Source organism: Rhinolophus sinicus, linkage group LG10 (genome assembly GCF_036562045.2).
Source record: "Rhinolophus sinicus isolate RSC01 linkage group LG10, ASM3656204v1, whole genome shotgun sequence".
Classification (NCBI taxonomy): Eukaryota; Metazoa; Chordata; class Mammalia; order Chiroptera; family Rhinolophidae; genus Rhinolophus; species Rhinolophus sinicus.
Window position 1 is genome coordinate 49,293,845 of NC_133759.1, and position 22,569 is coordinate 49,316,413.

General features: G+C 41.1%; 1 protein-coding gene across 3 annotated transcripts in view; it reads left to right on the top strand.

The window, feature by feature from the left end:
• Positions 1–22,569, top strand: part of CACNA2D3 (calcium voltage-gated channel auxiliary subunit alpha2delta 3) — an 829,919-nt gene that overhangs the window by 595,611 nt on the left and 211,739 nt on the right. For all 3 annotated transcript variants that reach the window (XR_002136724.2, XM_074313124.1, XM_074313125.1), the window contains 2 exons: positions 18,274–18,345; positions 19,696–19,776. Coding sequence is in view for 2 of the 3 variants with exons in the window: in XM_074313124.1 (XP_074169225.1) it covers positions 18,274–18,345; positions 19,696–19,776 (153 nt within the window). In the remaining variant the exon portion in view is untranslated. The remainder of the gene's footprint in view (positions 1–18,273; positions 18,346–19,695; positions 19,777–22,569) is intronic.

The window sequence follows — 22,569 nt, forward strand, 5'->3', positions numbered from 1 at the left end:
TGCATTGTTCTTGTATATTTCACAAACACAAGCAAGATTTCCAGAAGACAGTGATTTCTGGGGGTCAGATGTGGGTTGGTTCTGTTTCAGGAGTTGACGTAGGGAGCCACTCTGAAATTTAAGCAGTACCTCCCAAACGCTCCAGTTTGGAGCAGAGATCATTTGGTTTCTCCTCGTTGAGAGACATAGCACAGTTGCTCTACAAAAGACAGTCTGTTCCGACCATATGGACAACCAGAGGCCTAGAAATCATTACACAATTACTCAAATATATTTGAGATATTTAAACAAAGAGAGACATGCTAGTGTGTGACTTGGCTTGTGGAAATGTTTGATTACACTTCAGTGCCATCACAAAAGGACTGAACACTTCATTTAAAGTTAAAGTATTTGAGTAGAGCAACAGCTTCCAGGGTAAACATATGATCAGAATTCCAGATTATCTGGAAGACTCAGCATCTTTGATAGGTCATGCTTACTTAATTGCCCACATTTGAAATTTCTTTGTAAAGAGACTTAACAAATTCAGTGCCTAAAAACGAACCAACCTCAACTTACTGGCATTTACTCATCAAATTTCCACTGATCCATATTCAAAGGCACTTTGTTATAGAAGATTCCTCATGAATTTAGGGGCCATCAGCGTGGAATTTTAAAACAAAGTTCAGAACAAACCAGCACAGAATATGGTGAGAACAAACGCTGCTGGAATGTGTGATTCTTCACTAGCACTTAACCCACTGCTCGCTTTCCTTCTGTCATTAGATACTGACTCACTTCATGTGCCCTGCCAAGTGCAGCATGGTATTGTGATCATAGAATATGCAGAATTGAGGAGCATTCCGCAGTGGCTTCCCCTTCTCCAAAAGACAGTGGACCGGCCCAGGGCCTTTTTCTGCCGCCCTGAATAATAAGACATTGCTTTGCCTCCTAGTCCTCACACCGTGGCTACACGTTACCTTCTTTTCTATTAAAATAGAAAAAGGTACTTAGCATACCTTAAAAATTATTAAGAGCCCTGCAGGAAATGGTTTCAGAACTCCTTGGGGGTACTTTCTGGACAACTCAGCTCTCTGGAGAAGCAGTTTAAACATAAACCTCAGGTATCTGGGCTGGAAGGTGAGAGCAGGTGTGCAGAAACACATTGCAGATGGAAGGCAGCGTCCCTCGGAGCTGCCGCTGTCAACTGGTGGGGTATGAGCATCCCTGCCCCTCACACTCTCTCCCTTCCTCTCCCCAGTGTTACCTCAGTGGCACTAGCAGAGTCCTTTACTAGAAGGATGAGGTCTTTACAAGCAGCAAGGCTCCTCAGATGTGCTGTCTTGCTGCTTGGTCGGCAGAGGAATGTGGTGGGCTGTCGTCCCGCCTCCAGCCATTTGTGACCAGGAGCAAGTTACTGAACCTCTCGAAGCCTTAGGATTCTTGTTTCTTTAACAAGAATGAAAGGTTAATCTTCCAGTTTTCTTAGGAGAGTTATTTCTCTTGCTTGTGCCTAGCACAGAGCCTGACATGCTGGACACTCGCACAATTTAGAGTCCCTACGACCATTTGCTTGTCTTGGCTCGTGATGCTCTAGAGCAGATCCGGGGGACAGTCATACGTGATGTGGTGGTCTGGGACCTCTACAGTAGTTTGTGGTTCTGACTCAAGCCCAGTGAATAATCAGGAGATGAAAAAGAGAGCCCAGGAGGTGTGGGGCGCTCCTTCTATTTCACTGGAAACTCTGCGCATTACCTGACTGCTCCTTTTACGCGGAGTCAGAAGAAATGCAGACTGACATCCCAATAAAGCAAAGTCTTCCAGGGACAATTGTTTGAGAGATTTCTTCCCAAAGCCTTTGACATTGCCCGTAGATTTCACCCATCCATGGACATGACTATAATGAGCCCCTTCCAAGTCCAAGAGGTTGTTGTTCGGAGGGTAAAAGGTCTGCATCTCCAGCTGTTACGTCTTTAGTCTGCTTTTCACATGAGGTCATGAGCGCATACATTGGACCATATGGTGTCTGCATCCGTGCTGTGTTTTGTTGGAATCTCTCTTTGTATCATCTGCAACTGTTTTCTCTATAAATATTTTAAATAGTTATGTCTCTGTAAACATGCTTATTTTAATCTCTCCACTCATCTGCAGCGAAAAATGTCCCTCTCATGTGTAGCACTCATTAATGGTTGCTGTCTATAAGCTACGGTTTTCATGATTCTAATATTTCGACGGTCTTAACAAAACTTATCTCCTAATCCTTTGTGACTATTTTCTGGAACAACGGTTTGAAAAACAAGTGTTTTGTTTTGCTTTTCCTGTGATTCTTAAGCACCGCTAAGATAATTTCTAGACTATAAATTTCAACCCTTGGTATAAGATTGTAATACTAACTGGTGAGACACCTAATCAACATTAAATATTTTTACCAAAGACATAGGCAGCGTCCTGAAGTCTTGGTTAAAAACCATGTAGCAATTGACCAGATGCCTTCAAGCCATCACAGATCTGTTCTTTTTGGTGGGAATTGAACCACTTTCTCCATTGGACTGATTCTCCTTGAATTCAAAAATGAAGAGAGGTCCATATGTGAGAAAGAGTTCCCTTTGTTTCCTTACATGGTACATCTTGATTTCTTCAGAAATATCTGGGAGATTCCATTTTATTATTATAACATAGCAGAATTGCCCAAAGCCATTTGCAAATGCACATTTGCTAGTCATACGCGGCAAAAAAAAAAAAAAAAAAAAAGTGGTCCATTTTTCAAGGTGCCTATTCAGTAGGGACTAATCTCCAGTTGTTTACTGTGTGATTGACTTACTGTAGAATGGGGCCTTGAGTACTTAAAAGGCAGAGAATTCCAGATTTAGCTGTGTATGTGGGTTAACTTTTCCACACACTGGTACCCCCTTGTCTTCGTTTTATGCCACCTTCACACAACTTTGGAGTTTGTCAAAGACAGTTTCTTAGAGTTTTCAAAAGTGCTTTATGTCTTGCTTGTATTGTATTAGTTAATATCAGCCTGAGAATTCTGAGCAGGCATAAACATTTTTCTCAAAACCATAGTTAAAGAAAACCACATCTCTAATCCTGTTTGGAACAGCAATTGATGCATTCAGGACTGCACGGTGTGGCAAAAGGATCCCTGTTTAATAGCTTGACTGCCTGTTTTTGTTTCCTGTTAGGAATAGCTTAACTTGCCTTCTTGAACAAACACAGCAGGGTTCAAGATCTGTTGTTCTATGCCTGCTGTGATATTCTGTGCTGCTTAACTTGTATGAGGACTCAGGAGTGCATAAATTAGCTTTTTAAATGAAAGTCGATTTTTGTTGTTGTCTTTTTTTTTCAAGATGGAACTGTTTTACTAATTTCCACCCCTAAGTGTAAAATGGGATCCTGAACCATTTGCATTTTCTTTGTTTCCTTGTTTGTATTATATCTATTAATGGAAGAATAACTGGAAGCATTTATTTATCTAAAGTTTTTCTTCCCCTTTTATTTTCCTCTCTCTCTCTCTCTCTCTCTCTCTCCCCCCCCCCCCAAACTTGTGTAAGTAGAATTTGGCCTGCTCTTATCCCAGTGTAATCAGATTTCAGCAATTGTGCAGCATTATTTATCATTCTTTGTCTCATTTAACTTGTATACTTTGAAATGTTGAATTAACTGTCATTGAAAATAGAAAATTGAAAGCTTGCAAAGCTGCTATTTTCATAGAACTGTAGGTCTAGTGATTTTAGTGTTTCATTACAGTTACATAACCAGCTAAATCAATGTAAATGAAGTGCAAAACCGGGGTGATAACTATTTCCATTTGGTTCTGGTTTATGACTCATTTGTTTTTAACCTTTACTTGCTTTGTGTGCAAACTATTATGTCTTGTTTTGATAACCCTGTTTTCTTCCTTATCATTTCCTGTTTTGTAGGAACCTATATAGGCATCTTTCATATGCATTCTCAAGCTGGGGCTGTTAAGATTGACTCTACTCAGAGTCTGAAAGATGATAGCAGCATGGTGGGCTACAGCTTAATTTTGTAGATCTATTTTGTGAAAAAGCAAGGGAAATAGAAACTAGAGCGAGTCTAGTCACTTGAGTTCTTCCAGTGGCCAGTGTGTTGGACTCTGTGGAAATCGGAGTTTCAGCTTATTGCTCAACCATAATGATGATCACAGAACCAAGTATTGTGTTCTCTGCTGTAATTCTGTATGAGTGAGTCCGTGGCGGTCCAGACAAGCTGCTCGGCTGCTGAGGAAGGAGGTGAACTTTTGCATGTGTCATACCCATGTGAGCCTTGGCCAACCCCGCTCCCGTGGCCCTGTCCAACTCTGTGTTTGAGAACATAAATACATGAGTGCAAGATGCTCAAAGTGTATGGTTTTCTGATGGTGGGCTGGCCAGCAGAGCAGTACACAGGGCCTCCAGCTGAAGCCCCATGGGGGCTGATGGGTCACCAGGGATGCTGTTTGCATTTCTTATTTAAAAGAAATACTTTGAATTTTAAACAGTCTCATAATGTTTGTCTACCTGTATATATTTAAAATATTCATGTTTTACCACGTTTTCACATATATCTGACCTTTTGTAACATTTAGGTTCTACTTCGTAATAAGGGAAATAGCAAGGAAATAACAAGGATTCAATTTCATTATGAGAAAATAAGTCTGTTTGTTTATTTAGTTTGTACACTACTAAGAATGAAAATTGACAAAGCTTTCAAGAAAACATTGCTAGTACATATCGGGAACTTTCACATTTGTATGCTTTGACCTCATTATCCACTTTTGGAGAATCTAGCCTAAATTGGCCTGTGACTTGCAATTTTATTTATAATGAGGGAAAGAAGAGCCAAAATATTTAGCAGTAGGAAAGTGGTTGCCCAAGTTACTGAAGTTCCAAAAGACAGAATATTAGGAAGCAATTACAAAATTATGGGCCAAAAGGAGATTTAATAACATAAAAAAATAGAGTAGTTTTAAAATCAGAATATAACATTTTATGTACTGTATGCTACGCGCGCGCGCGTAAGTAAATACACAAACAGATACATAAAACAATATTGGAAAGAAATGCATAGACCTGTTTAATAGTAGCTACTCCTTAATGGTAGAAGAACAAGTATTTATTTTGTTTTCTTCTTAGTACAGTTCTGTACTTTTCTTATCCTGTACAATTAGGATATATTATTATTATTATAATTATGTTTATAATAATAAAGAACTAAATGTATTATGAATACATTGAATGGATAGACTAACAAGGGTTAGCCTAACAGTTGTTTGCTGAAACAATTGTTTCCCCATAAACAAACAAACAAGTGGGAAACCCAACTTCAGTTGTGAAAACACACATCCAATTACATTGTTTCTTGGTACAGACAGCTCTCCTCATAAGGATGATGGTATATAAAGGATGGGGTATCTCACATGGGACCGATTATAAAAGTACCTTTGTTTATCAAAACTTTCTTCCTACCAGAAAGAGAGGTCAGTTTTGGTCTCTATTTAGTCAAAGGCCCAGTCCATGCCAGATACATAGAGCAACATTGATCCGAGACTGGGAAACCCATGGAAATGGTAGGTGCATGCTTACACTCTGGGGGTCACCAAGGCAACCACACCTCAGTTGGAGGTGTTGCCTGCCTTACTCATACTTCATTGGAGGGCTGGCTGGAAGGAAGGGCAGCCTTGGCTTAAAAATGAGAAAAGTGGAGCTGGTGAAAATGGTATTTGCCCAAGTTGCTATTTGGAGGGTGCTGTGACTGCCCAGTAAAGCTCTTGGTGCTGTGTGCATATGACAGAATGGAGTCATTCCACTCTCGGGGCAGAGTCAGGACAGCCCAGTAGTCTGAAAGCCAACTTCAGGGTTGAGTAGAGGTGGAGGTGAGGTCCAGCCCTGCCAGCTCTCCCTGGTAACCTTGGGCCCAGGATGCTACCATCCTTAGCCTTGGTTTTCTCATTGTCATAATGGGATAAAAACATCGTCCTTTCAGGACTCTCCTGAGAAGTTCATGAGCCGTGCTTGCCAGGGCCCATCCATGTCACTGCTCAGCTGGAGGGCATGGCGGGGTGTTAGTACTACTGATAATGCTAATAGCATTACACCTTGTTTAATAGAGACGCATTTGTTAAAAATACAGCAGAAATGGCTTTAAAACACTGATATAGTCTGGTATTCTTAAAAAAAAAAAAAAAAGACTAGATACTAGTAAAGACAGAAACCAATAATTGATTTAAAAATCCCTACTATCTCAAAGATTTCTAGTCCCAGACTTAATTTTTAGTGTCTTAGGAATTCAAAGTCTTCTTTCAAAGATTTTCATTTGTTTGAATGTTTTCTATTACTTAAATCAAACACAACTATAAAATAGGACTTTCTGGAGGCGTTAAAACAATACAAACTCTATTCTTAACGTTGCTAAAATTAAACTGCCTTTTCTTTTGAAAGTCAAAGAAAGATCTGAATAAAAAGCAATGGAATTTAAAAAACCATTTTTATTACAATTGTTCTTACATTCCCAAAGAAATGTGTGTGTGTGTGTGTGTATCCATTTTCCTTTTATAAGGAAAGGAAAGCAGAGGATTGAGAGAAGTTATTTCAAACACTCCAAATGACTGGGCTACTATGACATTACTGTCAGCGTAGTCCACGTTAAGCCGAGGGGCTTGAAGAAAACAGCACAGGACTCCCAGTGTTTCTATTCCTTTGCTTCTAGATGCGAGCTGTAGGTCGTTCTTATTGACCCAACGATGATCTTGAACTCAAAGAGTTGGATTGCCATTTTTTGGGTCTCCTCTGTATGTATTGATGGGTTTAAAATGCCTATATCTATCATATAATGCACTAGATATGTTTCCAGAAAAAGTAGTATATGAATCTAGACTTTATTGGTCAAGATCCTGGAAGAGAGCATTCTTTAAAGGACAACTGCAAAGCATACCTTAATGAAGTAAAGAATTAGGAACCCAGAATGTGTGGACCTCAGTCATAAATGTGTATTTTTTTAAATTTAATTATTATATTTCCATTAGCACAGAGGAGAGAGGACGAGAGAGAACAGTGAAGAACGCCCTTCCAACACAGGGCTAATCAAGATCAATACAATTCAGTGACTAATTTGAAAACCAAATCTATGTGAAAATGAAGTCTAAGTCCAAGTCTATATCAAGTCAATATCAAACCACTATCAGTGACTTTAATCTGCTTTTGTAGGTCCTCACAGAAGGGGAATTTCTGAGTGGCACCTAGAGTAAGTAAGCACCATGAGTTACTCAAGAGAAAACACACACATGCACCATGCACTCAAGCATAGCCTTTCCTTTCCTTAATTTTTCTTTTTGACATATTTTTTTTAATACAAACAGCTCTAATTTTTATCTGCAGAATTTGTCTACCTGTATTTTTTCTGCATGTTAAAATTGGAAAATTGGTCATTTTAATGAAGCAAATGCCTTTTCAGTTTTTCTTACTCAGCTCATCACATATGTGTTGGTCTAGTTCGGTGCCTGATCCTTTTCCCAGTCACACGATTAGCTAGACCTCCAGTTAATGGATATATTCATTGCAAACTCAAATGTAGCCCAGTTCCATGAGAATTGGAGAAATGGCTCTCTGCGAGCTTCCAGATATCCCATGCTAAAGGATTCAACTGAAATGACCCTCTGAGGTAAATTAGAGCCATTGAGCAATTGTGAATAGCAATGCTACTAAGAAGTCCAAAAATGGAAAGTTAGATGTTTATCCCTTCAAATTAACTGGAAGGATTTTTGAAAAAACCCAACCTAGTTTCATGAGGTAGAAAGATGTCAGGCAAAGGACCAATGCCACAGTATGGATTTTCTTTTTCCAGAAATGACTCATGGAATTAAACCACTTGCTGAATCATGAGCCCAGTGCACTTGGATTTGACCCAACCGTGTTCGTCCAGGCCTGGGACACATTAGATGATTGGGAAACTGGGTGCTTCTGAAGCCTCTGTCCCTTCTTCCTCGACCCCCTTCCTCCCCAACAATGTCCTTCCCAATGTGCATCCTTCCCAACCTCCTTTAACACTGACAATTACAATCACCACCACCCCAGCTGTTTCCTAAAGCACATCATTTAACTACTTAAAACCGTGATGTCCTCTCCTGGGATAAATGAGAAATCTTTTTCTATGTTTCTTATGTAATTTGAATAGAGAAATGGATGAAGTTATAATTTGGTAGAGCAGTGGGCAGATTTCAAAGAAGCTGATGAACTTCTCTCCCCAAGCCTAGAACGGTCCTTATGAGATCAATCATAGTTGTCGGGTGTGACAGGCACTGTACTAGATGTTTCACATCTATAATTCTTGTTAATCCTCCCAAGAACTCCAGGGGATATTCCTATTTTAGGGATAATTTGCTTAGTTGCTTCTTTCATCACACTCAAAGCTCCTTACGGCAAAACATGGCATTTGTCTTACCCCTGAAGTGGGAAGTTGACGACAGCATGATTAGGACAGGGCCTCTCGGATCAGGTGGGCCAAGGCTCACATCCCCTGCTGCCTTCTGGGTCCAGGGGCAAAGCTATCTTGCCCCTTTATCTTTAATTGTTTCACATGTAAGATGGGCAGAGACACTTTGCAAGGTCTGTGTCAGGGTTAAATAATACTATATAAATATAAAACATTTAATGAAATGTTTAATAATAGCAAGCCACATTTGGGAATAGATGTGGATGGATGGATGGATGGGTGGATGGATAGATAAAAATGACTAAAGAAGTTTGAATAACTTGCTCTGGGATGTTAATTCAGGTCTATTTGGTTCTGTAGCTCATTTCTCCTCTCTATACCGCTTTCCAAGGAAGTACAGCATTCAACCAAGCTGTTAAAAAAAAAAAAAAAAGTCCTTTCCCTTTACCTCTGTGACATCAGCTGGACAGCATGAATCTTCTGCCCCTATTGGCAACAGCAGCATGTGGGCAGCAGCTTCTCAGAACCTCTTTCCCATCTAAGTCTGACCGCACTGGCACAGGCACAGTACACAGAGATACTTGCTGAAGGAGCAAGTAGAGGCCACATACCAGAAAAGGGACAGCGCTAAACTAACCTTAGTGTCTGAATTCTGGCAGCAGCTCTCTGTGACTCCTTTTCCTCTCTGGACCTCATTTATAAAATCAATAAAAAGATGGAATTGGATAAATTCATTCCAGGATTATTTGCCGAGCACTTCTTATGCACCAGCTCTATCATAAACGCTATGGATAAAAAGAGGAGGCATTCCTTCCCAGCTTCTGCCTCTCGAGTTCACAGGCTCTACAGAATCCCCAGCTTTTCCTCCAGCCACAATGTTCAGTGACTCTGCTGTATTACGAGTTTGCACAGATTTGGTCCTCGATGGTATCTTAGGTTGTAGAGTGAATATGATTATCTTTGTAGGGAAGTTGAAGAACATCTGGTTCCAATTTCCACTTCATTAGGGAAGGTTTTATGGAGGAAGCGGCATTTCAGGGGGTCTTTAAACAAGGGGAAGGCTTTGTCTCAGGGCCCCGAAGCTCCGACAGTTGGCTGTGTTTTCAGGCATCGATTTGAGAGGTGGCTAAACCACGTCTGTGAAAATATAAATGTTCGGCCATGACGGGGCTGGGGCGGGGGGGAGTGGGTCAGTGATGTGTCATAGCTCATTGTGAATATTGGCCAAAACCTAATGCCCCAGGATAATTCTCATTTTCATTATTTCAGAGAATTCTTGAAATAAGCATGTTTTACCCTAATACACAAACAAAGAAGTTTCCTAAGACAGCTTTCAGATGTTTTAATCTGCAATATTTTCTTGCCCATGTGTCCTTAGTCAAACACAACATCCTCCTCTTTCTAGATGTTTACTCACAAAGCATATTTCCCTGCTTAATGACTGACATCTTAGAAATACTGGGGGAAAGGCAACAACGTAAACATTTCCCTAAATAATAACAAATTTATTAGAAGAAAGTTGTTTTGAGATTCTCATACAGATGTTCCAACATTGTCCAGTGTTGTCATCATCCACAATGTTGTCTTCAGTTATTAAAAAGGAGAAGATTAAAAACAAATTCTACAACTTAGTTCATCCAAATCTCAGGTGCAAGGAATAGTGATTTAATAAGAAGAGCAAATGTCTTTGCTAAAAGTGAAATGCCATTTATATATTATACTCTAGGACCCAGTGACTACAATTTACCAAGACAATCAAATGCAAAACAAGGGGAAATGTCATTTGGAAAGTTTATTTTTTCATATTTTCATTCTTATTCGCTACTTTGTTAATGCTTTATATTACTTAGGATTCAGGCATCTTGCAAAAAATGTTGAAAAATGCCAGTGCAAAATGGGAATCTAAATAATGATTGTTGTTTGTAATTTGTCTAGCTTTTAAGAGAAACAGTTCATCTGAGTAGTATTATAAAAGACAGACAATTCATATTGCTTACATTGAAAGAACCAGCTCTTCAATTAAAAATAATAATGCCTGCTTTTTCTAAACCTCTTGCTATAAAGAATATCCAAAATATTGATAATCAAATATAATCCATTTAACTAAGAATATGGAAACTTTATTGTGATAGCAGTTTCATGTGAAAATGTTAAAATAGTTCATTTAAAGGACTATTTTGATCTTTATGCAAAAAAGGACTTTTAAAAAAGAATTACAATCATTATTTATTTTTAGGCATTAGTATTTATGGCAAGCATATACTGTTGGTGGTTTTATTGATACAATGCTTTCTGTAGATGAGAATTTACAGGAATGTTCTTATTATTAAAAACTTCCACCATACAGAAAAGAGATAAATAAAAACCAATGAGACACACACACACAGACACACACACACACAGACACACACACACACAGACACACACACACATACACTTCAGCCAATGGTGATTTATAAGTCTTTTGATTTTATCATTGAAGTAAGTTATTCTTTCTTTCCTTTTTCACTTTTACATATGCATACATGTGTAAAGCCTCTTGTTTAAAACTGACCACTATTGAAACAGCCAGCAAATGTCATGATTATCTCGAACAGCTGTAAAAATCTAAATGAGAGTAAAATTCATGGAGTCAGATAATGTTAACATTAGCCAAACAGACAATGGGATAATGCCGCGCTCCCTTTCAGGCATCAAATGCACCAGTAGGATTTACTTTCCACATTTCAGTGGGTTTCACCTGTGTTAGTTCCTGAAAAGTGTCTATATCTCCACCAGGGTGTGTCTCCAGAGAAAAAGGTCCTTCTGCATACACCCAGTCCAAAAAGTTAAGACAGATGGAGTCTGGTTTTTACTAGATTATTTTTTCCTGATATCTTGTTCCAGTATTGAGGATAAGGGATGTTGCAATAGTAGAAGGAGTGGAAGATATGGGGGAGGGGAAGGAATTGGTCATTGAAAGGGGTAGGTACAGAAGACTTTTTTTGTCTAGGAATAGGAGGGAAGGCCCAGGGATTTTTTGGAGGAGGGTCTCTGCATAGCCATGTATTCTGCTCATGTCACCTTTCCCAGATCTATGTGTCCAGCCTTTTTGCCCTGATGCTTTTACCAACTAATTTGTACAGTGTTATTGCCGTGACCTTCTACTATCAGCTCTCTCCTTGCCATGGAGTGTGAAAACTGGAAGACATGGGTGCCATCTGTTTCCATTCTGTGCCCACTGCTCCTTGGCATGTGATACCAGAGAATGGCCTTTGGGGATTCCCAGGTCATTGGTAAACTTCAGCTCATGGAGAAAGGAGAGAATGCCAAGGGGTTAGTTTCCTTCTGTTCAAGCTATATTTGAGAAAGTGCAAGAAAAAAGAATCTCTTTTCCTGCATTCCTCTCTCACATTCCCAGATCCTACATACCTTAAAGAATCAATGGTACTTCTTTCAAAATGTTCCATCTGCTATTTAAAAATGTTCTCAGATGTGTTTTCCCACCTCATTGTACTATACTTTTCCTATCAAAGCAAAGGTTATTGACAGAACCAACAGTTGAACAACCTGTCTTTGCTTCCACTGGAGGGGAATTAAGTGACACTGGCTGCCATTTAAATACCTTTTTATTGGTAAGGCTATACTCTCAAAATGGCTTATCTCCCAGGACCTTATGCCTGCAATTTACCCCAACTGCCACTAGAAGGTGGCAATGTCTTTTCATGGAGTGCAAGTTGGTGTTCACACCAGTTGTTAGAAGGAAGACCCAGCAAAAATACAGCTGTGTGCTCGCAAATTATATATAATATATACACACATATATATTATATACACAATATATACACAAATATTTATTATGTTATACATTTATATGATGTCCTCTGTTAAAGTAGTCAATATGTTGATCAACTTTAATAAGAAAAGAAAAGGAAACGTAAGAGAAGCAAAGTAGAGAAGAAATCTGATATTTGAGGAGAGTTAATGAGCTGGCCTTTGTTCTTGGCTTAGAGCCCGTCTCTTCCTGAGCTGAGTTCCCTGTTTATGCCCAACCTTCTCTTGGAGCACAAGCCTCCAGGCCTAAGCAGATCTGGCAGGAGGCTCTGCTGAAAACCACCTGCTAGCCCTCAATTGGGGTGCCAGACATGCTGCCCTTAACTCAAATATCTGCTCAGGGTCTGGCATCCAGCTTGCCTCCTTTCTCTGGGGTTGGGCCCTCACCCGCAGGAGCCTCCAGCAGCAGGAGAAACAGAGGATCCTGCCACCGGCCCTGGCAAGCTCCCTCAATTGGAGATGTGAAGAAGCTATCATAGCAGGTGCCCTTCAAAGGTAGCAGCACTGTAGCCACAACTAGCCCCAGTGTAGCGGGGCCTGCTGGGATACTGGCAGTGCTTGCAACCGGTCTCCCTTCCTGTCCTCTTTCCTGCGTTTTCGTACATCTCTGCCCTGGTGCAGTCCAAAGAAGACTGGTTCTGTGACTTCTAGCTCAGGCTCTTTTTTCAAAGAAGAAAAACTTCTATTTATTATGAAGGTTTTACACAAAGTTCTAATGACTGGTTTTTCATGCAATCCTAAAGAGTCGCCATTGCCCCAAATTACTATCTATTGCCATGTAGTATTTGGGTACTTTGGGGGTACCTAAATTTCTTGCCTGGTGGGAAGGACACACAACCACTCACCTTAGGAATGTTGGAGCCATTTTCCCTTTGGCCTTTCTGGCCTCAGCTGTGCCCCCCTGTGTGGGTGGCATGTGGCACTTGTGGCCCTCTCCAGGGATATCTAGAGCTACCTGGGTCCTTATGGCTGATACTGACACTTGTACAAATCAGGACTCTTCTGTTGTAAGAGTTGAAAATCCAATCCATGCTCATTTGGGGAAAACGAAAAATCACTTACTGCCTCAAATAACTCAATAATAGGGAAAAAACATGGGTAGAGCTGATCTTAGAGGCAAAGGTATCTAGGGACTGGTACCCTCCCTCCCTCTTTCTCTTCCTTCTTCTCCCTCTCTGCCCCTCCCTCTCCTTCTCCTTCATCACACACACACACACACACACACACACCCCTTTCCTCCTATCTCTTGGTTGGCTTTATTTATTTTCCCAGTCACTGCTCTGTGGGGAGCGGACAAGGTTGTCAGGCTTACATTCCTAAGATTGTACACAAAAGAGAATAGAGAGTTTTCCCTATTTGCTACAGGTAGGAAAAAAGGAAAAAAAAACAGGTAGCCTATCTTGAATTATGTGACTAATTAATAAATTAATCAGTGTGGTCTGGGCAGGACGCATGCGTGTGTGTGTGTGTGTGTGTGTGTGTGTGTGTGTGTGTCGTGCTCTGGTTGGCTCAACCTGGGTTTAATGCCCAACCGTATGCAGGATGGAAGAGTTTAGCTGCCAAGAGAACTTGTGTGTGGAAGGGCTGAAGAGGATTTCCCTAAAAGAAGGAGGTACTATTTGAAAAAGAAGAGAAGAAGGATGCAGGGCAATTTTTAAAAATGTTTCCCTGCATGGTACCATTCATAACTATTCTTAAGTATAAAACCTGTGGATGAGACTGCAGTGCAGCAGGGAACTTATGCCTGATGTCGATAAGCTGACTTTCAGGAAGAATTCTGAACCTGTCGCATAACCTCTGACACATATCAGTAAATACAGTTTTTTTTTACTTTGGTTCAAGCTAGTCCTGAAGAAGATATCTCCTCTGTAATGAGAGCCAGTGTACCCACCCCAACCGCCCTCTGCATCTGCCTCCTTAGCTTTTCTGTCTTCCCTAAAGGACTTGGGGTTCTTTGGGGTAAGACCTGTGTCTGATTGCTAGTTGTCTTCCAGAACGTGGCATGGAACTTGGCACACAGCTGATGCTCAAAGAATGTTTATCAAAGGAATCAATGAATAATAATGACGAGGCCAGCAGCAAACCCCACAAATGTGCTGTTACCCTATCTGGGGCCACACCTGAAAGCCGTCTGCATTGCCAACTAGTGTCATCAGTGGGCAACTCATCGAGCATTAGAATGAGAGGCTTGGCATCATGGTGTGTACCTCACACATGAATCTAAATGCATATTCATATGAGAGCACATGTATGATTAACTTGGGAAGCTAACAGGAAGCAGTCAATCTGTTGAGCAAGTTTGTGTTTTATAAACCAGGTGTTCGGTATTATTATTCATCATTTCCTTTGATACCAGAATGGTCCCCATTATGTAGCATAGGAAATGAAGGAAATGGCATAATATACACGTATTATACAGCAGAGCACCACAACCACGCATTTTGGAGGCCTGTTCAAAGCCTGGGCAAGTGTAATTGAATGGCAGTTCATTTTAGGATTCCTACTTGGACTTACGTTAATGGGATTTTGCCCAGATGGACCATGGTGATCCCCCCCGCTCCCATTTCTACCCTTTAGAAAATGACTGTTGACTCTACGTCTGCGTTTTTCTTGGAAGCAACATGTATGAATCATAAGCAGCTCTTGCCTCAGCAGCTGCTACAGGTTAAGGGGCCACAGAAAAGCAGGGACCCCCTAGTGTTTGGGGACAGAGTGTGTCTGGCTGTGGTTGACTGCATAACTTCTGCTTGGTGGTCTGAAAAAAAAAAAAAAAACTTTTGCCACTGGCTGCTCTTTCCTATGGCAGGAGTACAAAATGCCTTTCGATCATAAAGTACTTACAGTGCAAATTAACTTTCAAATTGATGTTCGTTCTCCATGAAGTGTTTAAGGTTCACAGAACCCAGACCTGTGGAGACTGGGAAAGATGGAGCTGGTGGGTACAGAAGGGCATCTTTATGTTGTGCAAGTGCTATTTCCAGGTCCCTGCCAGCCCTCGTGGCCATACTGGTAAGCTTATACGTCAGGCAGGTACAGATTAGGGTTCCGGCCAAGCCAGTCCCAATCTGGCCCAGAACTGCCCGTAGGAGAGCAGGTGAGCTCATAGCATAGTAGTTAGACTGAGCTCACTGCATTTCCTCTGTTTACCTGGGGCTGGTTACAAATGAATGGTTTCAGTACAAATGTAATATTATGGGAATTTTTTTTTTTTTAGGTCATGATGCAGTAATTACATTTGGAATTAACCCCAGAATGGAGTTGTCACTATATTATGGCTTAATATTTGGAAGTTAGCTTCTCATGATCTTATGTTTGTGCCAGATTAATGACCAATGATTTATAATTTATTTTTACTGGTTATAAGAAAAAAGCTACATTTCTTATTGTCAATCATATGTTTTGATTTCATTCATGATACTTGTTGGCATTGCTTGAAATTTCGATTTGAGTTGCAAAGCGGAAGTTGCCCAGGGTTATGGATCAGCTCAAATCAGTTTTCTTTATAGCAGTAAGATTACATAACGAGTCAGAATGTGGGGACACGTTTGATTCTGAGAGAAATGTTTACTGTGGGTTTGTTGTGCCTTTGAAAATGGCCTTGCATGCCCTCAGTGGCAGCCATATTATACTTCATGTATTTTAGCAAGATGTTGGAACCATGTTTTCACACACTGGTTGGCAATAATAACTATCAGCATCATCTCATAGTTAATTTTATTTAATTATTAATATTATGATAAAGTTTTGTTTTTTTAATCTGCCATCCAAATTAGGCTGCCCCAAATAATAAATTACATAATTGCCACATGTATTAGTAAAGGTTCTCCAGAGAAATAGAATGATAGGAGACATATATGTATATATTTTTTCTATATCATTTTCTTTGCATATTTATTGAGAGAGAAAGAGAGACAGAGAGAGAGAGAGAGAGAGAGAGAGAGAGAGAGAGAGAGATTTTAAGGAATTACCTCACAGAATCATGGGGGCTGACATGTCTGAAATCTGTAGGGCAGGCTGGAAATCCAGGAAAAGTTGAGGTTGCAGTCTTGAGTCTGGAGGCAGTCTGGAAGCAGAATTCCTTCTTCCTTAGGGCATCGGTGTTTTCTCTTAAGACCTTGGACTGACTGAGTAAGACACACCTACATTGTGGAGGGGACAGAAGGGTAACCTGCTTTATCAGTGTCTACTGATTTAAATGTTAATCATATCTAGAAATTCATGAGAAAATCTCCATTAACATTCAGACTGGTGTTTGACCAAACAGTTCGGCACCATGGCCAGGCCAAGTCGACACAGAAAATTAACCATCACACCATGAATCCTCAGTTCTTGAGGGACCATGAGGTTTTTGCCTCATCTCGCATATTTCTCATGGGGGAATGTAGGCCCATCTTGATGTGGATGTAAAACTCATAAAAACACGACCCCTCTATTCCTGTTACACGTTTCCCCAACTACTACAAGCTTCTCCTTAGGTATTCTGATGATTGAGGGTGGCAAGGATTATGCTACAATGGTGCTTCTCAAGTTTTAATATACTAATTATTAAAATAAAGATTTGACTCAGAGGGCCTCGAGTGGGGCTTGGGATTATACATTTCTAATGCACTCAAGTGCTGCTATTCTACGTACTACACTATGAGTAGTGAGGGCCAGTAGCTCGAAGAATCTACGGGAAGAGCAAGAATGGTGGATGATGGACTGAGTTTAATAACCTTTCCTCAAGAGGCCAGCCCATCCAGGGGGACTTCAGTCCATGGGGGGGTTCTAGATTTTAGGATCTTCTCTTTATAATGCCTCTGTCCAAAAAGACTGAGGGAGCAGCGCCTGATTTTGTTGTGGAATTAAAGCTATGGAGAAGTACCTAAACATCAGAAAACTCTCTAGACTGAAGACAGTGGATTCTCCTTCACAAATTGCTTCCCATGAGGCTTCAGTGGGCTATGTAAACAGAAAGGATCCCTCTCCCCCCAGACATGCCAGGCCAGTGTGGGTTCCTCACAGCAGTGCCTTGATTTCACTTTGGACTCTGCTATTGACTAGCCATGTGACCTTAAAGGCAGGGGAAGGAAACTAGCATCCTTTGAGCACCTTCTTATGCCAGGTACCATGCTGGACAGTTTCACATTCTATCATCATGGCAACAATGCTGGGGAATTACTGGGATTATATTATCTGAGAACATGGAGGCTTAGCTCACACAGATAACAAAGATTCAAAGCTGAGAATTAGAACCAGGTTTGTCTTGGACCAAAGCCTGCTGTGGTCTAGAAGTCTGTTTCCTCATTTGTTATTGAGGTGGAGTAGGGGTCCTTGTCTGTCTCCCAACACTGTGTGAAAAGCAGATAAGATGGTGGGTCTCGATGCATTTGTATGCGACTCAAAAGGTTACAGAAGTGTTTTGTGTGCAATATATCAAGGGTTGTTCTTCCATGAGAAATGTTTAGTTTCTTAGCAGTGATTTTAGGGATTGGATGATCAAGTTATTTTTGTATTTCTGTGTTGTTTGTTTTTCATCTGGGACTGGCATGCAAAGATCCGTAGAGGTCCAAAAAAGTCTTGACTCAACTACATTGAGGAGAATAAATGTTTCCAGATTCCATTGTTCTCAGCAGGGACAACTCATAAGACCCCTTACACTCATGCTTTCTGATCCTTAATTTTCAGATTAAGGAGAAGCATTAACATTGCACACATTGAACATAAATGTCTGCAGAGTAAAAATATAAAATTAATCTATGTTAATAAAATAAAATGAATTAACGAAGCTCCAACAAGGCTTTATTTGAACCAATACGGCTGAATGTAGTAACCATATCAGCTGGAGTGACTGATGGCGACTGACTTTGTTTCCCCAACCAGGGGCTGGGATCCTCACCTTCAGGTCAGGGTGAAGGGACATTATACTTTCTCGAGCCAAAGGCTCTAGTGGGCACTGGTCCATTCCCAATAACCCCCGGTGAGGAAAGGATAAGACAGGGAGGATGGCCTCCCACCCTGTGGTTTTTAGATCATTCTCAGGTAACTGGCTTTTCTCTCTCCATCCAGCTGGCCGATGATCAGGGCCTGGTCCTGATGACCACTGTCGCCATGCCCGTGTTTAGTAAGCAGAACGAAACCGTGAGTACAGTGGCTGTGCTTCCTGCTCGATGCTTTAGGAGGGTTGTTTTCTGAGACCCCTTCTGACTCAAGTTCTGGTGACCTTTATTCATTTATTTTAAGGATAGAAGGTATATAATTTCTCCTCATGTCTAATCCTTCTGTTAGAATCATGAACTCAAGCACAGATGAGAGGAACGTAAGCAGGCATCGTTTTACAATGTGCATCACTTTTCCAAAATTGAAGTGTTCAATAACCAGAGGAAGGTAAACCACAGGAAGAATCCTGGATTATGGTGGACAGCTGTTCTATGATTTATAGTTAACAGCGTTGTGTTAGCTTCCTAGGGCTGTGGCAACAAAGTGCCACAAACAGGGTGGCTTAAAACAATAGACGTTTGTTCTTACAATTCTGGAGGCTAGAAGTCCAAAATCAAGGTGTCAGCAGGGCCATGCTTCCTCTGAAGGCTCTAGGGAAGAATCCTTCTCTGCCTCTTCCATGGCCCCAGACTTCCCTTGGCTTCTGGCAGCACAACTCCAATCTTTGCCTCAGTCTTCACATGACCTTTTTCTCTCACGTGTCTCTATCCTCTCCTCTTCTTATAAGGACACCAGTCGTTGGATATAGGGCCCATCCTAAATCCAGGATGATTTCAGAGCTCGAGATCCTTAACTAATTACACCTGCAATAACGCTTTTTCCAGACACAGTCACAGTGTGAGGTTCTGGGTGGACTTGAATGTGGGTAAAACAATGAATAATAGCAAATAGTAGCACATAGCGTCTTCGGGAAGGCATTTCTGGTATCGGACAGTTTCAGCACATCACGTTGACCTTGGAAACTGGGACCCCAGAGGCCTATTCCTTCACCTTAGTTCTTGGTTTCAACTGACTGCTAAAACTGTTAGGATTATTTTCTTCTTTCTCTGACTATTTAGTCTCTCTCTCCTGGGCACCAGATGGCAGTGTAAATTGAGAAAGCAGTTAACACACTATAAGTCTTTCCTGTAGAAAGCTTCCATAAGAGAAACTGATTAATGATCGCAGTCCTTAGCTGCTGAAACTTTAGTGCTTCTGCACGTCCATTCTTTATTTTCAGCAGACAGAAGAAAACTAGCTTCTTGGTATGGGTGTGTTTAGATTGTAGTTGTTAATGTTTGGCCTGAGAAGCTGCCATTCTTGTCTAGTAATACATTTTTTGGGGGGTGGGAATAGAAGAAGCTTCCTCTAGGAGATTTGGGTTAATCCTCAACCTCTGTTCGTTTGGAGAAGGCATCAGACAGTGATCTGTGGGATGTGGCTTCTCACAAGGTTCTACTTTTTCTACCCAATTAACTTACTATTGTTTTGTTTAATGTTTGTTTTCAACAGAGATCAAAGGGCATTCTTCTGGGCGTGGTTGGCACAGATGTCCCAGTGAAAGAGCTTCTGAAGACCATCCCCAAATACAAGGTACTGCATCATTTATTTAATAGTCAAGCGCCAAATGTCCAAGATAAATTATCTTGGACATTACAACCTGCCATAGTAATGATAAAAACACAAAGTAAAGAGGCCGTTCTACCCTTCTACTCTCTTTCTGGCATGCTTAAAACAAAAACAAAAACAAACAAACAAAAAAAACAGTAACAGTCTGTGAAGATCTAAGTAGGTCTATACAGGTCTACGCGGGTCTAACTTCTCTGATGGTCTCCTGACTCACCCCAGTCTGTGGACCCTCTAACATCTGTTACCTCTTAGCAGAAACCCAATGAGGCACAAAGAAAAATGGCCTCTGACTCTATTGAATGAGTATTCCCTCTATCTTGAAAGGTGATGAGGTATAAATTAATATTTCTTTCTTAATGCTAAATTAAAATCCATAGAACTAAGAGAATTATAAGGTGTTTTTTTGTTTGTTTTTGTTTTGTTTTGTTTTTTTGGTTTGTCTTTTTAACTTTGAACCTGATTGAAGGGGTGAAGTAGGAAATTTTGGAACAAAGAAGATAGAGCAGGCCTTGGTAGGCCACTGCTTTGGGAGTTTAGAACAGCTTACAGGGCATTCAACGTGACCTCCAGCCTCCTGGTACCCACAGCCCTCGTCCGCGTGGGATGCTGAACCTTTCCCATCCCGGGTTCAGGTACCTGTGGGCTTCATAGCCACTCGGCCTGTGCTACCTAGAATGCCCCAAAGAATGATGGGTTAACTGAATGACTAGGCGAGTGCATGCTGGGATTCTCTGCCGTCTTTAAAAATGGGGTTTTTCAGATGGGGGGACTACCACTTATGGGGGGATATAACTATTATGTTGCTTTGTACACCTGAAACTAATTAAAAAATAAAAATGGGGTTTTCCAAGACTTTTAAAAATGCCTGGGGAAAGGCTTATGATACAAGGTCATGTGCATTAGGCAGGATTCTTAAGTTGGATGACAGGGCTAGGCGTACCTTTTGACAGAGGGTTGGACTAAGAACAAGGGAGTGGATTAACCAGTCACCAGGCATCACAGCAAACTCTTGTCCAAGCAAGTCAGCTGAACGGATGGCTGCAGCCAAAGCGATCAGGTCACCCCACAGGGGGTTGGATGCAAAATGAGAGGTGCAGAAATGGCTGTTTAAAAAAACCACCATTTTGCAGCACGAGACAGGGCGCCTCGTGGTACAGGATTAGCAGATAACATTGGCCGGGTACTTGACGCCGTGCAGAATGCATTTCCCACTTCATGTTAGCAAAGCTTTGTCAGAGCAGTGCAGTGCTGTTGTACTCATTCTACACATAAGGAAACGCAAGTCCATAGGGAGTGTGTTCACAGAGCTCAGGGCCACATGAGTAGGAAGTAGTGAGTGGACTTTGAGCCAGGACCATATGAGTCCTAGACCCACGTGCTTGGAACTGACGTAAGCCACTCACACACCACTTCGTGATTTGTTGCCGTGTTCATATACCATCTGTATCATTATTTACTTAATACTTCATTTGTAAATCAGCTCAAAACTTTCTTCACTTCAATAGATTTTAATAGGAAACACCATAGCACCATTTAAAAAGAAAAACCAGTGTGATTTGCCATTATAATAGATATAATTGTAAAAAAAAAAAAAAATCATAAAACTAATAGCATTAAATGATTGCTTTGTAATCTGTTTCTGAATTTGAGTCTGTTCTCTTTAAGGTAGTATTAAAGGCGACTGTTAAAGCTGTATATTAAATGGAAACTTTCTTTTTGATAGAATTGGAAGGGTAGAAGACATTTTAAAAGGGCTGACTCTCAGTAACTAAGAGTAAGTTTAATACCAGACCCATATGCCACCTAAAATTATCTTGCTCTGTACTCTATTTTTCCTGAGAAATCAAAACAGTCCAGGAGAAGATGATGGAGGGCTGCAGAGTGAGGACCATGGGGGTTGTTCATCCTGAGGTGGTGGGTACCCCTGCTGTCTGGGGCTCCCCTCCGGTCTGGGCATCAGTGTCATCACCAGCATCCCTACGCCTGTGCTGCACCCCCACCTGGCAGCCCAGGCTTCTCAGAGTCCCCAGAGGATTTGACTTCACCCAGTGCTTCCTGTCTGGTCCAAAAATCACCTTCATAAGAAAGAAAAGAAAAAAATGAACTCTAACTTAAAATCAGGTGTCCAGGCTCATAAAAGGTGGCCTCCAGCAAAAACTCTCCTGTTCTGGTTTCTTGAGGTGAGAAAGGCCTTCTTCCTACTGCCACCCAGGGCCCTGACATCCAGCCTCTTCCACCTCAAAGGCTTTCACAGTTGGGGTTATGTTTCCAGAGGCCCGATGGGACATCTGGTTGATCCAAACCCACATCATCAAGTGCTGGAAATGCTATCACTGCCCTGAGACTGAAGGCAGAGGGGCTGAGGGAGAGAGGTGAGCTCCCTGAAGGAGGTGCACTTCATTTCATTGAAGTCCCCAGACCTACATGCCCAGAACTGCAGGCTCACTGTCTGAGGAAGGGTATCCTACACTTACAGAATGAGTCCAAGCAATTCTTAAGCCTCTTATTTCACATGAGAAGATGTGGAAACCTACGTACAATGTCACTACTTGATATATGCCCAATAGAACAAGAAAGTATGAACATAATATGGCACTGATACCAATTACCCTGTGGATCTATTTCTCAAAGCTTCCTCTACCAGAAGCTCAGCTCTTTATGGCCGTGTTGTACGTGATAACAGGTAGACGCTGCCATTACACCCATTTTATAGCTACAGAAACTGAGAAACAGAGAGTTTAACTATCTCACCAAGTC